Genomic DNA, 21,330 nt, shown 5'->3' with positions numbered 1-21,330 from the left:
ACTTGCCTTGCACTTAACTCACAAGCTCTTACCCTGTAAAGATACCACGTCACAAGTTAAATGTGTATAGTGGATCTTTCACCTGGGATCTAGCTTCAGGATGAATTTTGAGTTTCATTCTGTAAAATTAAATCAGTCAAGTTTAAACAGTGCTGCTTAAGATTGGGACATCATATTAGAAGTTTTGAGATGAGCTTTATTTTCTATTTATCTCATCTTGTCCAGAAAAAGATGCACCAAATCTAGGGAACACTTAAAGTGCAGTAATGGAATATGTGTTTGTTAGCGTAGAATTGGAACACATCCAGTTTCAGAAGATGAGCAGCTGGAGTAAACTAAATCCCTTTTAGATGGTGAAGTAAGGAGTGCCCAGCACAGTAGGAGCCCACACAGTGTTTTGTGCACAGGTAGAATTGCCTTGAATTCTCTTCAGCCAGAATAGACTGAGGACATACTTACCTCTTTCAGGTTATGGAAATGTTTCCCCAAAGACACATGCTGGGCGTCTCTTCTGCATATTTTATGGGCTTTTTGGAGTCCCTCTCTGCTTGACTTGGATCAGTGCTCTAGGGAAATTCTTTGGAGGACGTGCCAAGAGGCTGGGCCAGTTTCTGACGAAAAGAGGAGTAAGCCTGGTAAGCCCTTACTTGTTTACCCTTGAACTGTGTAGTTTTGATGCATGAATTAAGCTTACATTTCATAACTTGCCTGCTTATCTCGTAGTAAATGGACACTTGCACAAATTTTCCCAAATGGTATTGCACTGAAAGAACTAAAAGAGGGATGGGGTCTGATGTGTTAGTTCTGCTAGAAGTTTAGCAAAATGAGATCTCCTAAAAACCTTTGGTACTGCTTCTTCTGTTAAAGAACTTTGGAACAAATGTACATAAGGCTCCATTTCACAGATGTTTCATTCAAGCTCCTCAGGCACAGGATTGAAAATGTGCTGTCCTGCTTGGCTCCCACCTGCCTGCATGCTTGCACAAATATTTCCTGCTGTGCAGTGAACCTACTGCAGAACAATATTTTGTTCTGAGTTTACTGGCTTTTGCTTTTTCGTTTGTGCCATTTTGTTAGCTTTTTGGTGATGATTTGTTTGGGTTTCTTTCTCCTCCATTCCCCAATGCAAGTGAATTCTCAGTTCTAACTGCCCAGAAATGGGAGGCAATGCAGGGTCATAGTGCCTGGAGGGCACTGGGACTGCTTTAGCTCCTGGTTTCAGTATCAGAGCAAGAAATTTCTTGGGTTTGCACCTGAGAAGAGTTTAGAAAATAATAGTGAAATATGTGTATGTATGTGGAGGTTTGTACAGAGGTTGGCATGAGTGGCAAAGTGAAGGAAAAAGAAATGGGAGAGAAACAACATAAAATGCTTCTGATCTTCTGTATTCAAATGAATGAGAGGAAAATTAGAGGTACTGATGGCTTTTTAGACTAGAGTGCTATGTCCATATCCCATTCCAATTTATAAAATACTAGGGACTCCTTAAACTCTTCCAAGACTGTGAAAAAAAACTATAAGCAAATAATCCTTTTTGAGCAAGTAGTTGTAAGAATAGGGAGTCCTGCCTAAAGGGAAAAAAAAAGTGTGTTTACTTCAGTCACTTTTAGGGACTTTTAATTATGGCAGCTAAATTGTTAGCACAAAACTGAAATATCTGGTACTGTCAGATGATTCTTGGTGCCATGGGTGGGGAAAAAAAAATTTGAGATCTTTTCCTGACTTTCTTTTTTATTCACAGAGGAAAGCCCAAATTACATGCACGGCTATATTCATTGTTTGGGGTGTCTTGGTCCATCTGGTTATTCCTCCCTTTGTCTTCATGATGACTGAAGGATGGAATTACATTGAAGGCCTCTATTTCTCATTCATCACTATCACCACCATAGGATTTGGAGATTTTGTTGCTGGTCAGTAATTGTATTTTATATATTATTTCATTACATGTATAGTGTGGCAATTCTACTTCTAAACTCTTAATTTGAAAAGATGTTTTCTAAGCTTTACCAACACATTTTGCAGGATAGAATATTCCATTAAGGCTGGGTACTGATCCAGTGGACTAGATCTGGCTCTTCAGTGTTGGTGTAGACACCTAAGGCCTTTATTGGGTTAATTTTGCAGCCAGAGCCCATAAGTCTCTCTGGTACCCCAGGTCTGTATTTCGGGCAAGGAGCTACCCTGCCCACCATGTTAGTTGTGCACCTTCGAATGGGATCCAATATACTAAGCAGAATGTGCAGGCATTGGGCAATGTTTTCTACACCTGCCTAGAACTAGTCAGTGGGCAATGCTGAGCATATTCGTCTCTCCTCCTAAATCTCTGCTTTCTATAAAAGCCACTGCTTTGTTCAGCACTTTGGTCCTCATAAGGGAACTCTGAATCTTTTTCTCAAGGAAGGTACCTATATATGCATACTTCAGTGGCAGGAAGAAGATTTGTAATTTTTAAACAGGAAAATGTTCACTTTTATATCTTACAAGGAGAGGATAAATATACTTCATTTTTATTTTGTTAGTCCAGTGGTCAGAATACATGTGGCCAAGAAGGGGAAAATGTGGGATCAACTTTTTCTTTCATTTCCCCACTCGTTAGCTCTCTGACCAGTGTTCAAATAACAAGGCTCTTTTAGTGAGGAAGATAGTAATTCTCAGAGTCATAACTTCAAAGGTTTATCAGCTGTCAGTCTTCTTATAGTAATGTTTTTGTTTTTAATTTCCTGTAGGTGTAAATCCAGATGCAAACTACCATGCGCTTTACAGATATTTTGTGGAGTTATGGATCTATCTGGGACTAGCTTGGCTCTCACTCTTTGTTAACTGGAAGGTCAGTATGTTTGTGGAAGTCCACAAAGCAATCAAGAAACGCAGGAAAAAAAGAAAAGAGTCATTTGAGAACCACCCTCGGCCTAAAAAACCCCTTCAAATGGGTACCTCAAAGGATGTCAACATTTTCAGCTTTCTTTCAAAGAAGGAAGAGACCTACAATGACCTTATAAAGCAAATTGGGAAGAAGGCCCTGAAGACAAGCAATGACAAAATGATTATCGTGGAAAATGCTAAACAGATGAATGCCAGTATAGATGTTCAGGTGACTTACACAAAAACAGAGTCCTTTGAGTATGATGAGGCTTCCCTGGACATTCAAAATGGTCACGTACTGAGACCCCTCCATGACAAACATAGTGGAGACAGCCCTCTAGAAGGAACCATGTTTGTGAACCAGCTGGACAGGATTAGTGAAGAAGAAGGTGAAGTGTGGGATTCCAGAGACTATCGGCCCTTAATATTTGAGAATGCCAATATAACATTTGTAAATGAAGATGATGATGAAGAAGAAGATATCTCAGATGATGAGGAAACGTCAAAATCCTCTATGGATGATAATCTTGCAGAGGAATCTGAAACTGCAAAAAAATTGGTAAAATTCCCATCCTCTGATGAATCTACCTTTACCAATAATGAGCTAGAACTTTCTGTGCCTTATGAACAACTGATGAATGAATATAATACAGTAAGCAATGTGAAGGCTGCCACGTGAAGCATGCTGGACAATGGTTTTCTGAAAGTGGTCAGTGCATATTGAACATAGAGCAAGGAGAAAAGTAGGTTTGCAGCTTCTCCTGTCTCTTTGAAAACAAAAGCAAGTCCCAGACTAAGAAACTCCAGTCTCCTTTTCCCATCCTAAGTTGGCTTCTGAGCCCATCAGCTTTGCTTTTCTGAAAGACTTGTAAAATAACAGTTGAATTTGGAGTCCCACTCCTTCTTTAGATTTTGTGGTTCTTGAACAAAATAGAAAAGACTAGTTAATACACTGGATCTGTTCTGAGTTCATGCATTTCATTGAGGAAGTAGTTTGGGAGTGTAACTATACTGTTGCAAGACTGTTTTGGGCATCAAATATGTTCGGTTACTCCATTACCTTTCACCTCTGAAAACCTGGATTTGAATCTGGCATTTCTCACAAATGAAATCAAGGGGGTTGCTCATTGTTAAGTTGTTACTGCCAAAAATATGGCGCTGTACTTAGAGAAACTTTTAATGGAATACCAGGATACACAGATCTGAGCTGAGCTGTGCTGGTAGACTGAGAAGGAAGCTCTGAAACATCTCTGTATAATGTCAGTGCTTGTCAAATTATAGTGAGTTCTAATTTCATAAATAAAATATTAAAGTTAAGAGTTCCAAAGGAATGGATTGAGAAGGAGCCCTCTAACAAGGAAGAATCTGGGATGAAGCTTGCCAGTTGGGCTGCTAAGCTGCACATCAGCCCCAGAACTGTCAAAGAGTAAAGTGACTGTAAGACTTATTGATCAAAGCATGTATGGGCACAAACAGGATGCAATGAACTTTTTTAGTGTTGAAAGTGTCCTTCCACTGTCCATTTCCTAAAGGAAATACTTGAATGAATCTTATACAGTATCTGTGTACAGGTGAAGTTTTATTGACACTGTTCTTCTTAGGAAAAAATCACCTTGGGAAGCACAGATATTCTCCAAATGCCCTAATGCCTGTCAGAAGGGACCTGTAGCACTGCTGCTGATCTGGGCAGTGTGTTAGTCAGTATTGTTGTTTGATATTCCTCCCTGCCTTGGTACTTCAGACATGACTTGAATGGGAGATGATTTTTGAAACAGTAGATTACACTTCATATATTGTTTTGTTTTTAGAGTTTGACCTATGTGCATATACAATGGTTATTCTGTCTCACTTGATAGAAGGTTGGGCAATATCAAACCTTGGGCAAACTGAGATGTGATCAAGTGACTTCAGGACATAAGGCACTTTTTTTAGAAGGAACTTTGGCTCTAAACTTCTAAAAGTATTATCTTTTGACTTGGAGATGGGCTACTTACTAGAAGGAAGCATGTCTGTTCATAGCATGTACGCCCAAATTGTTTTGGCTACAAAGAAATTTTACCATGGTTTTATTTTTCTTTCTTTTTCTATGTCTGTGCATTAACCCTGACAACTCTTTCAAATGAGGCTCTTGATTGTATGCTGGCAAGAGGTATTGACTTTAGTTTTACCCAGTACACTTGGAACAGAAAATAGCCAAGACCTTTAAACCTTAACATGTCAGGTTCTGCTGATCTGTTTGGTTTTAGAGCATTTAGAGCATTGTAGAGCATTCTGGTATGTCCGAAAGTTTCCAAAGTTCAGAGACTAGTTAAAAGTTGTCCCAGTCTCATTTTCAGTGTAATGCTGGCAGACTCACTAGCTCTATAAGAAGACCTTTTGGAACCTTGCAATGCTAATCTTAAATTACTGGCTATTTCTGATGATTACAAGTATTGGCTGCAGCTTAAATTGCTGGCCTGTCCCATGGAAGAAGGAGGATATATGGGAAGCTAGCACTCTGGTTGGATAGCCTTTAGATGGGAAGTTTTGAAGTTATCTACTGTGAAACAAGGGACTGTCTTTACTATTCTGTTACTTTCCTAGAACTTTCCACATATATGACATTTTTTCAAAGAGAATGTGAACACAATGGCCAAATAATGGCCAACTCGTCCACCTGTCATACTGAACAGCTGTGGAGTCAACATCATTTGATTTGTATTTAACCTGAAATTTATGGTAGTATTGTTGAGGAGAGATTCTCATTTGTAATCAAATTTTATTTTATATACGCTATTTGGAGCAGGGGTGGCTGGATGAATTTGACTTCTATCTGACAGGAAAGAGGGAGAGGCCATATCAAGATGATTCTTATTTACTTCTAGTAAGATAGCTTAATCCCCACTCTTCTAAAATTACTCCAAGCCCTTCAAGCTTTTGTATCTGAAGGGCTGTGGTTGACAGCTGTACTTTATAACTGTAAGAAATGTTCGGTAGGATTATGTGCCTATGCAGAGGATGCTTGTGTAGTCAGTTTAGCCTTCTCTCTCTTTTTTTAAAAATATTTTTTGTTTTAAAAAGTCCACCCTTAAAAAAAAAAAAAAAGAGAAAGCACTCCATATAGTTTTTGTTGTCCTCCAACTTATCTTCCATTATTGATGCAAAGATCAAAGTTTCAGTAACAGTTAGAGAGCTACAGGACAACGAGGAGAGAAAAGACTTTGAGCAAGTGCGTGAAATGGAAAAGCATAGTCCAATCTTCATTTAAAAAACAAGGGAAAAAAAAAAAAGAAAGAAAAAAGTCTCTTTAATACTGAAATAATACAACCCAGACACTTGGCTGGGCTGCTTTGATTGGGAGGGGATGTTGCACACTGGAACCCAGACTCTGTTCTGCATAGCGAAGTGCACTTGTATGCCAGAGCTGAGAATAGATGGGATCTGTTTCATATTATCATGCTAGATGTGGCTCTCTGGCCTTTCCCAGTGTAGTCAGCACAGACTATAAGTCTGCATAATAAGTATCATGGGATTTAAAGTAATAGTTTAAATTTATTAAAACAAAGTACAATATTCTCAGTTTTTCGGGGAAACATGATCACACCTCACAAAACTGTTCTCAAGATATCCCACCATGTGCCTTAATGTAATCTTAACACTGGGAAAAAATTCCTCTTTACACAGGGGCCAAGAGAACTGGTCTCGTTAAGCCCTACATGTTTCAGAGTTTTGGAGGGCTTTAGTTGGTGCATAGCTTTGATAATGGCTCTCTCCAAAAAGCTGAAGCATTCCCAGGGTTTTTAAAATTATGGTGCCATCTCAGAAGTGCCGAAGAGCTAAACAGGATAGCTTTATGCCTGCCTGTCTTCCACGTTTTGAGAAAAGAAGCTGCCTGGGGGACCTAAACTAATATCTTTCTGCCTTCAGATTTACATATAATGACTTAGAGGGATGTCCAGGCTGGATTTTGTTCTATTCAGCTCCAAAAGTGTCTCTTGAGTGAATTCCCCAGTGCTACCTGGTTATGTCTTGTTGTTATTTCAATTCTTTGGTCAATCTGGAAACATATTCTTTGGATACCTGTTGATTTCATTTAGCTAACTAGTAATGTTAACAGTTTTCTTAAAGCTGTGGAGTTGGTTTTATAGGTGAGGCAGATCTCTTCCTGGAAAGATAGAAAAGGGGGATATTTAAGGAAGGAAAAAAGCTTAAGAGCATGTATAAGGAAGGGATGGAATAGCAGTGAAAACTCTTCTTTCTAGCTGTTGCCTACAAGTAGATTTTATTTCCAGTCACATCATGTGAAGGAAGGATTCACTTACTAATTTTGCCAAGATGAGCCAGTACTTTCAATTTTACTCTTTTTTCAAAAATTAAATCCTGAAATGTGACCATGGAAGTCTGTTCCAACAAAAGGCCTTTTAAGTGCTTTAAGACTATGTGACCCTATACTTCATGACATCGTTGTGATGCTTCTTGGGTTTGTATTGCATTATTGAAGCCTGTTTTTACCAGAAGGGCATCACTTGCAGATACCTGTCTCACATCAGGCAGCCTGACACATCTGATACACTGGTACGAAGTCACTGAGGAAATACAAAATCAGAGTGTTTAATTTTTCTGAACTAATGATTAGTGAATCTGTTGCTGGCAATGGATATCACCAAGCACGCAGAATTAAAACCAGACTGATAATAGATCCATGGTGATACAGCTGTATGTGCGAAGATTTTATTTTTCCTCCAGTTGATCTGGAAGAGTGTGTAGAGACAGACGAGGAGAGCAAAAGGCATTATGTCTGTAGAGTAAACAAAAGAACTTTGTAGACATGTAATTTTGGTGCCTTGTGGGATTTATTCCATTTGTGATGGATTTAACTTTCAAAAATTAGCTTGTCTTTCATATGGCTTTTGACATTTGTGCAGTTCTGACTCTTTATCACTCCATAATATGCCTGTCTGTTCTTTGTTGCTGATTGTCACTGGAATCACACTGTATGTAAATATTTGCTAAGTCTTTGTAAAATGTAATTTATTTTAATATTTTGCAATAAAAATTTTACAATTTATCCTCTCTGTCATGAGAAGAATGGTAATCAATATTTCTTTTTACAACTACCTACACTTGTAATGCACCTTACACATGAGGCTGGTCCTGGCCCAAAGAGCTGGAAGGTAAAGAGACAAAAAGCAAGTTGTTTTGTGCAAGCAGATGCCTTAACTTGTACGGGGTATTGATGACTTCAGTTCAATGGCATCTGGTCTTCAATTAGATACAGCATAGCAAAGTATTATTCAATGTGGATTTTGGACAGCTGTTGAAAAATAAACTGAAGTTTATTTTAAGGGCTGTGTTTTATCAGTGGGCTGCTTTTAAAGATGCACAGAGATGGGAAGTGTTGGAATTAATCAGTACTGTGATAAAATAAAATGGACATTTATGACTGGTATCTGAATCTCCTGCCAGAGCTATTAAAATATCTGAGTAGCTGTTTATGAATTTTCGCAATATTTCTAGTAGCAGTGCTCACCATTTTTCAGGCTAGAACTATTTGCAGTCTTTCAGCTCCAGCAGTTTCCTTGGCAACACCCTGGAAAAGAGCTAACTACCTGCCTTAATGGGCAGCAAAGTGTGACTTGGTGATACCCATGGTAGAGATGGAGCAGTCTGAAGAAACTGAGACAACCTCAGCCTGAGGAGGAAGGGACTGAACCTTGGCTTTTAGACAACTGAGTGGAATTGCTGAGGCACAAGCTAGGAAAGTGGGGAGATGCATGGGCATGGCAGCGAAGGGTGGATGCTGTGGGATTTGAGTGAGGGTAGCCAATCTCTGCTTTTCCTCCAGCCACACAACAGGAGCAGTGAAGGAAAAAGTGCCTGACTGGTGACTGATGGCAAAAAGAGCCAAAGAGGGAGGTGGCAGCTCCTCATGGAGCTGAGGGCAGCACATGGCATGGAGTCTGGTAAGCACCCAGTAATATTTCTATCAGCTCCCAGCAGGCTGGAGACTATTGTTCAACTTCTGCCCTTGGAATTTTAGTAGTGTCATTAATTTATAGAGGGGAGGGTAGCAAGAAGTGGGAAAACAGGACAAACCTGTATCTGTCACACACCTGTTCTTATGGTCCATGCCTGGCTGCAGGTACTCTGAACACAATAGCTTAATAGATAAAATCACAGACCAGCTGACACTTAAAAGGCCTGAAATGTTTTCACTGAATGCCTATCACAGGCCTTTACCAGTGCCTGGTGCAACATGAAACCAGCAACCTGCAGCTCGTGGTCACAGAGAACTCAAACCTTTACTTCTGAGACGTGAAGCCAGTAAGAAATCAGGACGAGTTGCAGTTCAGGACCATTTTAAACAGGGAAATGCTACTCCATTCAGGGCAATTTCCTGTAGCTGGACTCAGGTCCTGCAGGACCCATAAAATACCTGTCTCAAGTCTTATGCAAGGAGGTGGTGGAGCTCTGTTACCTCTAGTTTAAAAAGGGTTTTCTTTCTAAATTCATGACTTCTTGGCTGGTTTGGGGGGTTTTTTTGGTTGATTGATTTTTACTTTTTTTTTTTTTTAAACATATTTTTAGCTTCAACCTGCCCTTGGTAAGGTAACTAATACTGTGATATATAAGAATAAAAGGTTGTGCTGAGTACAACATTCCTTAGGTTTTTAATTTTTGTTTCTTGGAGAATTCTCTTGACTTGCACCCAGACTGGGCCTCCTCCATGTACCCTGCCTGGCCTTACTGACTGATCCTGGGCTGTGGCTTCATCCCTGAGGAAAAGGGGGAAGTGATGGGTGTGTGGGAGTAAACTCAGCCCTGACCAGGGTCACCCATCTCACTGAGAGCAAAGCCATGGCATTGCCTCCTCCTGGCAGGCCCTTAGCTCTCCACTCAGACTTGTTCATTATCGGGTCTTGTGCAGCTTGGGGTACTGGAAGGGGTTGGTGAGGGATATTCACTTTATATTTGGCAAATAACTGCTTTTGCATGCAGCTGATGCAACTCCTGCTGACTTGTGGCACGAGGGCAAAGACTCAGGGAAAAAGGGGTGCCAAACTGCCCTTTACTGCTGTCATTTTATTCCCAGCTCCCAAGGAACAGACACCTAAGGGGCTGGGGTTTTGGGGGGTGGGAGGGGAGGTGGGGGGGTGATGTTTTGTGGACAATGGGTGTCTAAGCAGGTGTTGTGCATCTTTGGTGCAACAAAGTAGCAGCCACTGGTTATCTTGGACTACACAGCCAGCCTCGCACAGGGAGTGGTACCACGACTGATAGGAGCACAGAGGTCCAAAACAGAAGACCCACAAATACTCATCTAACTGACCAAGGGAATTTGCTGTTTCACTCCAGCATGACTTCTCTAGAAAGGGAGAGTTAATGTGGACTGGGATGCTGAAAGCATTGTCCTGCACAGAGGCTCCCTGTATCATGTTGTAGTTGGGAGGGCTTCCTCTGATAGCCAAGTACAGCCCGTAGCCAGAACTCCTTCTGGTTAATAAAAAAAAAAAAAAAAAAAAAAAAAAAAAAGAGTAGATATATGGAAAATATATTAACTTATGAGAAATATTCTGATTATCATTTTTTATTTTAGAAGTTAAACTGAAAAACCTGTGAATTCAAAGTGTTTTGGTTTTCTGTTTTTAGAATATTTTTTATGGGATGCCAGAATTTTTCTCCCTCTTGTCACTCCTTGCTGCTCATAGGAAAGAGCAGAAGAGTGATAACCCACTCTTCATATTTTGATGGTTATGTTGTTTCCTACATGGAGAAAGCTGTGGAAAATATACCCTTCCCTTCTTTTCTCCTTACTGGGGTGGGGCTGTGAATGACAAAGAAAGCAGAAAAAAAGAAACTGAAAATATGAATTCTGAAAAATTGAAAATCTCTGAAACTGAATTTCTCCTCTGTGAGGAGATTAAAACACAAAATATCTTAAGTACAAGTCAGGGGTTTTTTTCCTATAGACATTCTTTGAAATTTCCCATGCTAACTTTTAATAACATTCTTCTGGCTACTCTCCTAAATATGCTGAACAAAAGCACTCATGTTTTCAAATTATTTCTATGCATTATTAATTCAGGGGAAATGTAAATACTTTGACACACTTTTAATCTTATTTGATATAAAACTATAGTGTGGCACCATAATATGCCTATAATTGTAAGGAAAATTAATGTACTCAGTACTAATGACCAAGAGAAAAAAATTCCTGTTTAAGGCCTGTCCACAGCTTTGCAGTGTTCTGTGGACTTTTGGCTTTGGACACTTGTTGATCATATTTCTGTTTATCTAGCTGAGCATTTGGGTGTATGAGGAAGTATCATAATTCCTAATGCCGCTAAGATCAGAGACAAAAATCCTCTTCTGTGCTGATTTGTGGGTAGGGTGCTATCCATACTGATCAAAATAAACTCTGCAGAGGAGCACTTGTTCCTACATACTCCTGGTTGCTGGGCAAAATTGCAAAATATATGCACACCAATGTGAAATAAATCTGTGTTCACATTGAAATAGAAGTCACAAGCTTCTGAAGCTAAAGTGTAAGTGTTTATTCATAAAGCTCTGTTGTCCTTCTGTGGCAACCTTCATATTTGTGGCTTTTGGGTTGTTGGCAGCTAGCAAAATGTAAAGGAACAAATTAACACTTCAGATGCAGACAATCTCTATTGATATACTCTATTCCTCTCATCCTGGGGCTTTTGTCAACTCATCTCTGGCACAGCTGGAAAGGAAGGAAAAATAGCAAGCTAATTGGTCTGCTTTTTAATTGCTGAGTAGAATGGAAAATTAATACAAAAGCAGGAGTAAGCAGCACACCTTGGACACCTGAGGGGGACACTGCACTCTTTGGCTGTTTTTGTGGCTGTTAGTTTTGTGGCTGTTAGTTTTTAATAAATGATAGAAAATGGGTGGCTTAAAATGAGAAAGGCTTGCAAGGATGGCTTTCTTTCATACAATGAAGACGACTCAAGTTTTAAGGTTTTTTTCTGTCCTGCTTATCTTCAGAAAGTGAAATTCACTGATGTAAATTGTATGACTAGACTCTGAGATATATGATAGAGATCAGGTGAAGGCAGAAGGTAAAGCAAATACCTGTTTTTAAAATTTAACCATCAAGTTATCTGTAGTTTTGTTCTCTATCCTTCACAGCTGCTCAAATTGAGAGAGCCTGACATTTTGCCCCAGCTCTGGTAATCCCAGCATGTCAGTCAGGCAAAGTTAAAGGGATGGGGTGTTGAATTAAGAATTTTTTTTTTTTTGAGTGTGATATAAAATTTATATCAAGTGCAGGAAGAAATCAGAACTACATTAGCTGAGGAACCTGTTAATTGTGGGGAGAATTGCTCTAAGACACTAAGAAATTAGTTTTCTGGCAAATAATTTCAAGCAATTTTCTGAATATGTTGTCTGGCCATAAGTGATATTAATGTCTCTGGGGGAGTTTAATTCTATGATATTTGTCAGTAGATGCAAAGTATAATCTTACGGAGGCATAACAGCTGAAAGCTGCAAAATCTGCAGGAAAGAACTGGCAGCCTTTTAAAATGTGTAGGTTTGAGACAGGCTTCTTTCAAAGAATGCAAGGAAAATTAAAAAAAAAAAAAAGGTGGAGATGGATTGTAGCTCTAACTGGCTCTTATTTAAAAGCTTCTGCCTCCAAATATTACTGTGCTTTCAAGTGCTATGTGGTTTTGGAAATGCATGGGCTAAACTCTGGCACAGAGAGGGAAGAAGAGACTTTGGGGTTGTCAGAGTATATTTACTGTAAAATGACCATTCTTGAAAGCAATATCAACAAGACTCGGGGTGGGGAGGCTTGTGACTGGTTTCAAACACACATTCTAGTCAGACCTATGCAGTAATGACCCAACTAATTTTTCAAGGAAGGATACCACTTCCAACCCTTTTATCTATATCTTCTGCTTCCCATTGCTTGTCTTCTTGCTTATATGTCTTAATTTCCCCTTCCCTCAGCTGTGTTTCATCTGTCCCATGCCCCCTAGGAGCACCACAGCTGCCTGCAGGCAGGACAATTGGCAATTGAGGCTGATAGCCAGAAGACAGACTTGGCTTCTCCCCTCAAACAACATCAGTCTGAACTGTTTCAGCTACAGGAGGCAGACACTGAACAAACAGGGCACCCAGCTGAGTGCTCATGGCTTCCTTCAGTGAAAAACTCAAGCTTTTGCACACTTTCAGCCATGCTATTTTTATCTGCTGGGGATTAGGATTTGCATGGATGTAGTTCAGTATACGGCACAAGTAGAACTTCACTAGGGGGCAATGAAGTGGACTGGGCAAGCCTATTGAAATACAGGCACTTGTTAGTGAGGCTCCAGTTCAAAACAGGTTTTGAAAGAGGCTATGCCTGTTGTCAATTTTAGTTGCACCTTTTCTAGCTGCATGTTCCTCCTCCCTTTCTTCCCATTCCATTTCCCACCTACTGCCACTCCTATGCTCCTCCACCCCACTTCATAACCACAGTGGTCCCTACTGCTGCAGCCTCTGAAGTGGGAGGATAAAGCTTAGCTCTTTCTAGTCTGGAATTCTCCAGAAGGCTTCCAAACCTTAGATACACTTTAGTCTGTTGTTGTGTGCTCAGATCTCTTGGCATGACTACATTTGTCTTTGTAGATGTGACTTAAAATCATGTTACCAATGCACCAAGTAAGCAGCAAAGCTATCACCTGTTTAAATAAACCTTTGGCTCCTAATCAACAATTCACCAGAAGAAAAGAAATTGAATAGACCAAAATATGTTTGATTATTTACTAAAGGCATAATGGCCTGGAGACCGAAAACAAAGAGTGGGACTGAAAACCAGATGGCAACCAATATAATCTTGACAGCCTAGGGTAGGGTACAGAAAACTCCCACAGTGGAATCTTTTTAAGCAGTAGAGAAATCCGTATGTGCTACTTTCCCAGTTACAGTAATTCCAAATAAATGCCAAAGCTGTGACTTTGAAATATCATAGTTCAATGTCAGGAACCATTTATGTACAACACTTGACTCTAAGTGGCCTCAGAATGCCAGGGAGCAGGAATGGGGTCTCACACCACCTCTGTGCAGAAGCACCCACCACGAGATTTGCCACTTGCATTATGAAGGAGTCTGTAGAAAGCTGATAATGCATGAGAGCACGAGCTCATGGGATGGATGCTGCTGGTACCACGTGCCATAGATGAATTCTAGGGTGTTAATGGTGCCAGGGAGTGTAAAGGGACCATTCCACACAGGGACAATCCGCTGATTACAGGCACAGAAGAACACACTATGGATAGCAGCTGCCAGTGGTCCCAGGCAGAATTATCAGAGATATTTTTATAGTTTGCATTGCTCTTGGCTGGTTAGTCTTGAACTGAGGTAGAGGAGTCTTCTTCAAGTATCAGGGATATCTAGCAGCACCAAAGCCATTGTACACAAAAATGAAGCCCTAGGAATGAGAAACAGGACTAGATAGAGACAGTCAGTCACCATCTAGAACTTTGAAAAGGAGTAGGAAAATGGAACAACCCTCGCTGAAGAACACCTGCACACAGCAGGTACTCTGCATGAGGGGGAATAAGAAACCATCTCAACTCTAGGTGAAAAAGACTCTTCTACATCCCCATGTCCTGCTAAACAGACCTTTACTTCGGCTTCTGTTTAGGCTGGACTAATATTTGGAGTGGGAAGGATAAGAGCATGACTTTGGGTGGATTCAACAGTTTTAGAACACTTGTATTTCTTGTTGCAGCTGAAGGCCCTGAAGCATCTCTATGCACTGGGATGGGACTTGTTCCCTTAATAGAAGTCCACAGGCAAGGAGGGCAGGGCATGTGCCACCATATGCCACCTGCTGGGAAAGGACTTTGAAGAAGCAAAAACTGTCATCACCTCACAAGCAAGAGTTGTTTCCTCCCTCCCACTGATTCACCACATTGATCCTCAAAGGTTAAAAAGAGATAAACCTACATCTTCATTCTAAAGATCTCCATGATATGACAATTACATGAAGGATGATGTCCATATGCTTCATGAGAAGCCTACAACCCTCTCTTCTTGAGAAGACTCTCCAGAAGAGCAGCAATTCCTGGAGCGATAACCTTGTTCCCTGTTGTTACAGACCATGATGTGTCTCTCCTCTTGCTGCTGCTCTACATTCACCCATCTTCTCACAAGGGAGACAGTGGTGCTGTTTCCCTCAGGATCAGACCAGGAACCTAGGTGGGTCTCCTTTGCAGAATCCCTCATGCAAGGTTCATTTGCTCTTACCCATTTCAATGCTATTAAAGCCTTGGAAGGCCACAGAGTGTGAGCCAACCTCCTTCCTCCTTTTCCCTTTTTTTGACTCTCTGCAGTGAGCAAACCCATATGACACTGTGCTGACAACAAGTAGCTGTCTTCTTGTAGCTTTGGCAAGATCTACTGGTGCTGTTTCCCCCACCTCCCTCAGCAGGTTCTTTTTTCAGCTAACGTAGTAATTTTTCTTACGCATAACATGCAATTCTCTGAAGTTTAATTTTGTGATCATTTTATGTTCCCATTAGCAAGTAGAAATAATTGGTTCCTGTTTTCATCTTCATTTTAGTTTTTCAGTGTCCTGGGTGCAGAGGTCTCTGGGCAGCGAAACAGGAAGAAACTAAAAACAGAATTAATGAGAAAGAAATCAACATGCACCAGTCTAGAGCCCTTATCAGGAAATTCTTAAAATCCCATCCTCCCACCTCAAGAAAGTAATTTAAAACACTTTAAAGATAATTAAAATAAAATAAAATATCTAGAATAGCATCAGAATTACTACTGTATGAAAGGATCTGGGAGGTGTCAAAGATTCCCCACCAAACACACCAGATGGCTTCCAAAGCCATAATTCCTGAGATGTGTGAGCAAAATTAGAACATGTGAGAGATGAGAAAGAAGTATTGTTCCACTCCTTAGGATGGTGGGGTTAATGTAGACTTTTGCATGGGATCAGATCATCAGATTTTAAAGAAGGTGTAGGTAAACTGAGAACAGTCTGTATTATAGCAAAACGAAAATGTTTTAAGAAAGTGAAATAAATAGGGCAGGAGATCTTTCTCCTTTTTAATGCCTTCTTAACAATTAAGCTAATTTAACAGCAACTGGTCCAACCGGTTTTAGCTCTGTAACCTTAAACAAAAATAGGTAACTTTTTATTCATAACAGAAAGGATGACATTTGAGACAGTCATTAGAAAAGGCTAAAATGTGTTTTTTCAGACTAAAAAAGGAAACAAAAGAGCCAGTTCACATAAGTTTTCTGAAGGGTAAAGCACTGCTGAAGACTGCTAAGCAGGGGCTAAACTGTTCTTTTGTAGGCCTTGGCGGAAAATAATAAAAGAAATCTGTCAACATTGCAATAAACATGACAGGGCCTAGTGCTACAACAACATGATTTCCATCTGTAAGAGCAATAAATTCCTAGGTGGACATGGACTTTAAATTCTTGGAGAATTTGTGAATGGTTTAGGCAAACAGCTAAACTGTCAGGGATAGTCTTGCTACATGCAGATATTGGAATTTACCAATATTACTGACGGTACTGCCTTGGTCTGCCTGGTCCCAGCTGCTGAACCAAACAGCGGCACCTGTGGAGTTTTCTCCCCAGAGACGCTATTCAGTACCTGTGGTCACAGCTGGGCACGTGGAGACAAGTCCGGGCACGTCCCGAGCTCCAGTGCTTGGAACTTGGCTGTTGAGGGGAATTATGGCTGGAACTTGCCGTTGAGAGGGTCACTCCTCAGCCTTTCTGAGCTGGAGAAATCTTTAAGGCGATGGTGAAAGAGGAGTGGGTTCTGACAAAGAGTTTTTAATCCAGAGTTTTTGTTTTGGGCCGCACAGCCTCTGAATCCTGCAACAGCTCCAACAGAACTCCCAACTGTGTGGTGTGCTTGCCCTTTTACCTGGGGAGAGGGGAAGGGGAGGGGACCCAGGGAGCACCAACCAGGTATGGGGGGAGGGGGTCTCAGGTGAGAGGGACAGCTGGGTGAGCCAATGGCCCCCCAGGAGGTGGAGAGTGTCCTTTCACCTGCCAATCACTCGATGCCTTCTGGAATTTCTAGTTTGATGGACAGTGCCCAGCAGGGGTCAAGGGTGGGGAAAGGAGAGGTGGTGATTGCCGCACCACATGGGGAAGGAATCTTCTGGGGAAACTGAGGCACACCATGACAACACACCGCAACATGCAGGGACACCCAGTACAGAAGGGCATGCTCAGTTATCTCTTTAGGTCCCTTTCAGCTGTAGTTTGTGTCCATTCTGAGAGGTCTGATGTGTTTTTATCACTCTCTAAATTATTGCTCTTGTGTATTAGGGTTACTCAGACTAATAAGACTCCGCTGTAAATTAGATGCAATATTTCACATGCATTGTACAAATTACTCTTCCACTTAACTGGCTGCCCCAACATGGTTAGAGTGTACTAACATAAAGAAGAACAAAACCATGTAAATAATAAAAAGACAAGGGGACTTCATATCCTTTTTATTTATTGCGTTTCCTTTGTTGTCAAGGCCACAGGAAAATGGTGCCGTGTGGAATCTTCTAGTTCATTGTCTGGCTCTCCTTTCCAGTGTCAAGTGTTTGGATATAATGGTGTTGAGGCAAAGATTGCTATGTCTATGTCAGTGTATCCTATCTGCTTTTCCACTTGAAAGGAGGAAATTATTTTTTTTCTTTTCAAGTATCTTCTCCTTGAACAGTATGTCCTCCTTGCCTACCTTTTCCTCCCACTCCTTAGTCATCTTCCATTGCTTTTCAGACACATGTATGGATCTATGTGACTCAGATGAAGTGGTTGTACTGTACATCAGTCGTCATGCATGTAAAGTTGCAAAAGTTATCTCTTGATTACAGTTCTCTGGAAGTTCTACAGTTCTAAATTTGGTGGCCTTTCACTCCTGTGTAACAAGTCCCTGTTCATTTACCTCACTGTTTAATTGAAGGGATGGAAAAAGAGGTAAGAAATTCTGTGAAAGGCTTTGCCTTCCAGAGTAGCACAGGTGCTTTGCACAGTCATAGCTAAAAAGCAGCAACTGGTATCTCAGAGGAACATCATTCCCTTTGTGGGTGAGAGAACTGTCAAAACTTCTAACTATTGGGAAGTCTTATGAAAAAAGTTTTTTCAGGAAAAAAACCCAAGAAGTTTATTTACAATTCACTTCCATTTTCATTGCTGTGGTTTTTTGGGTTTGGGTTTTGGTTTTTTTGTTTGTTTGTTTGTTTGTTTCTTTGGTTTTTTGTTTGTTTGCTTGTTTGTGTGTTTTCCTCCCTTTGAAAGGTTGTACATCAACTCATGAGACAGACTCAGGCAAATTTACAAAATGTTATGCTATTTCTGTTTCTGGAGCAGAGGAATTAACAATCTTCTTAGGCACCTATGATTTGCTTGTAGAGAAGGGAAACATAATGAACTTAAAAATCAACTGGACATAGGACTTGAAATTGCATCAAAAAGAGAAAACAATTCTTTACTGAGGTATACTAGAGACTATCTGAAGTACTTACTGACATAAAAGATGTTTTATTCAGCTCAGAGAAAGTATCTAAATAAGAGCTGCCTTTCTTATTCTTCATTTATTGGGCTATTTGGATTACAAAACCTTTAGAGATTATTTATACTGCAGCTAATTCCATTTTCCCAGAATGGAACCAAAAAACTTCTTTGCCCTTGTACTTAAAGTTTTCTGGCAAATAAGAGGGAAATGAGGTCCCATAAGATATCAGTGGAAGACCCTTCCTCTGAGCTCATGTTAAGCAGCAGCTCAGGAAAGACAGTCATGTGGAAGTGGGGGTTGGACCAGTGCAACAGAGCAGCCTCTGTTCGCAGCAGACACAGCAGCCAGGCATGTCCCTCTCCTAGGCCTGGAGGGGACCGACAGCATCTCAGGCAGGCAGGGCCACGTCTGTCCCACTGAGGACAGACAGACTCCTGTGCCTGAGTCCTGCAGGCTCCCGTCGCAGCATGGGCTCACCACCATGATCCACAGCACCTGCCTGTCACACAAGATGGAATAGGGAGCTAAGAGAGGTCCTGGGGCACTCTTTTCACCAGACTCCCGTACATTTTTGCCTTTTCCCTTAGCTCATGCAGTTTTTCTGCTCTGCCGGGCAACCTGTGTGATTGCTCGCACCAAGCCTAAAGCCATCCTTGCCCTCTACTGGCACCCTGTAGAAACACAGGAACACATCAGGCTCCATCTCTTCAGCTAGCCAAAATCTCTGGACAGAAGGAGGGAGTACCAAGACTCCAGCAGTCCCTCATGGGGTGGGGAGCAAACCTGTGCAAACACTCTGTGAGCAGCTTCCTACAGAACCTGTGCCAGTGGCATCCTGGTGAGGCAGGGCACGGCAGCTCCTTCTGCTCGTTAGGTCCTGATCTTTGCAAGGAGAAAATCTGTCACTTATTTCAGGTTATTTATGAACAAACCAGTTCACAGAAAACAGGAAGCAGCTCTGCCAATTGCTGTTCACAGTGTTTCTTTCCTCCATTTCCAAGGAAAGTACAGTCCAGTTGGTTTGTAAGCTCAGGGTGCATGAGCAAGAGTGGTCATGAGAAAATTGCCTGAATGGCTACCATGGGTGTGCCAGCAGGCTGGTAATGTTAGATGGCACTTTTAACTCTGAAGGGTCACACAGTGCTTGGACACACTGTAGGCTTGAAATGTTACACTGAATTCTGCTGGAAAGCCAGTGTTGGGGTCGGATGCAGTGGCTGCACCAACAGCATGAGACATGCTGAGACAAAGTAGAAAAATAATTGTATTTACTTGAAGGACATGTGTGTGACACATTAGCTTGGCAACAGGTTACTGGATAAATGGAGCAGCACACCAACACCACTGAAAATGTAGACCACAGTTTCTGTTAAGGCTGACCTATTCACAGAATCACAGAAACATAGAATGATTGGGGTTGGAAGGGTTCTTAAAGATTTATTTAGTTCCAACCCACCCTGCTGGGGGGTGGCATATTGATCCTGCAGGATCAACTCCCCCTAGACCAGGTTGCTCAATGCCCCATCCAACCTGGTCTTGAACACTCTCAGGGACAAAGCACTCACAACACAGTCCTGTCTTGCAAGGTTTGGATGGATCTTTCATATCAACTGCAGCTGTAAAATCCAAGAGAATTGGCTTCTGGTAAAATACACTATGAAAAGACTCACGGACTAGCAATAGCCATCTAACTACTGCAAACTGCTTCATATTAACTTGTTAAATAAGCTGCTGTTAGTCACTATAATTTTCTAAAACTCAAAGTATTGAAAATAAATATGAAACTATATACAAGTAATAATTTTCAGAAAATAATTGTTCTCTTCCCTTTGTTTACTTGTCCATAGTAACAAATATCAATGTACACCTCCAGCAATGGCACAAATAAACAGAAAGCAACAATTATTTTGTCAGAGAAGAAATGTTCAAATGGCAACTGTAATTCAAAACTTGTGATGCCATTTGTTCTCTTTGACTGTATATGTTTAGATCCAATTTATCAAACTAACTTATTTTTACAAATTTTGATCTTGTCTTAGAGCAACGACTGGAAAACTTGGATTATTCTTTGAGAGAGTGTCAGTGTGCACATGACTGGGAATATATGTGCATGCCATCTGCCAAGGTCAGATATTTTGCCTTGCCCAAATCCATACAGCAGTGCCATTGGGGTTCTAGTCTCCCTAGCCACTCCCAGTTTCTCTTCTAGTGTGCCTTTCTGCGAGCCATTTTGGTCAGTCTTCAGCCTCCATATTTAAGATGGAATTCCCCTCCACCTCTTTGAATCTGCTTCTGTTTTTTATAACCTCAGAAGTTCAAAACCAACTTAACATTTCTCAACATCTCAAAGCTAGCAAGGTCTTCAGGAGGAGCCTTCTGCTTTGGTCTTTGTCTGAAGAAGTTGCCATTGTGGTGATATATCACCCTTGAGCCATAGAGAAGGAGCCTCAATGTTGCTGCTTCAGCACTAAATCAGCTTGATTTTTGCTCTGCTGGAAAGGTATCTCTGTTCTGCTCATTACTTACTGCCATACAAGCATTTACCTTGAAACTATGTGATCTATCAGCATCTGACTTTACAGTAACAAAACCTTCCCGTGATCTTGCCACCTAAATTTTTGTCTGAGACAGATGTGACCAGGACTTCACCAGATCCTCTCGGCACCTGACACAAATCATTTTGCATTCCACATACTCCTTTGAAACTGCGTTAAGTCTTTGCAGTAACAGATACTGTCCTCTGGAACATGTTTTGGCAGAGCAGCATGATAACTTTGCATCCCAGACATCATTCCCATGTGGAATTGTCCTTGGATGCTCTGGTGACTTACAGAAAGCTCATAAACCTCAAAAAGAAATTAAGACCTCAGTACAACTTTTAAAATCTGTTTATTTTCTGTCATTGCTTTTCATATAGATTATAAGGAATTTGGGGAACTGATTTACTACTAAAATCAAACCACAGTGCCCTTGTGTCCTGT

At 40.9% G+C, this 21,330-nt stretch overlaps 1 protein-coding gene across 1 annotated transcript in view; it reads left to right on the top strand.

The window, feature by feature from the left end:
- KCNK5 (potassium two pore domain channel subfamily K member 5) overlaps positions 1–7,903 on the top strand; it is a 35,025-nt gene extending 27,122 nt beyond the window's left edge. The window contains exons 3-5 of the mRNA XM_041404477.1: positions 469–635; positions 1,742–1,910; positions 2,727–7,903. Of these exons, the coding sequence (XP_041260411.1) occupies positions 469–635; positions 1,742–1,910; positions 2,727–3,541 (1,151 nt within the window). The 3' untranslated portion in view covers positions 3,542–7,903. The remainder of the gene's footprint in view (positions 1–468; positions 636–1,741; positions 1,911–2,726) is intronic.
- Positions 7,904–21,330: the final 13,427 nt, after the last annotated feature.

Source organism: Onychostruthus taczanowskii, unplaced genomic scaffold (assembly GCF_017590055.1).
Source record: "Onychostruthus taczanowskii isolate IOZ18803 unplaced genomic scaffold, ASM1759005v1 scaffold21, whole genome shotgun sequence".
NCBI classification, from domain to species: domain Eukaryota; kingdom Metazoa; phylum Chordata; class Aves; order Passeriformes; family Passeridae; genus Onychostruthus; species Onychostruthus taczanowskii.
This window is presented reverse-complemented; position numbering and strand designations above follow the sequence as displayed.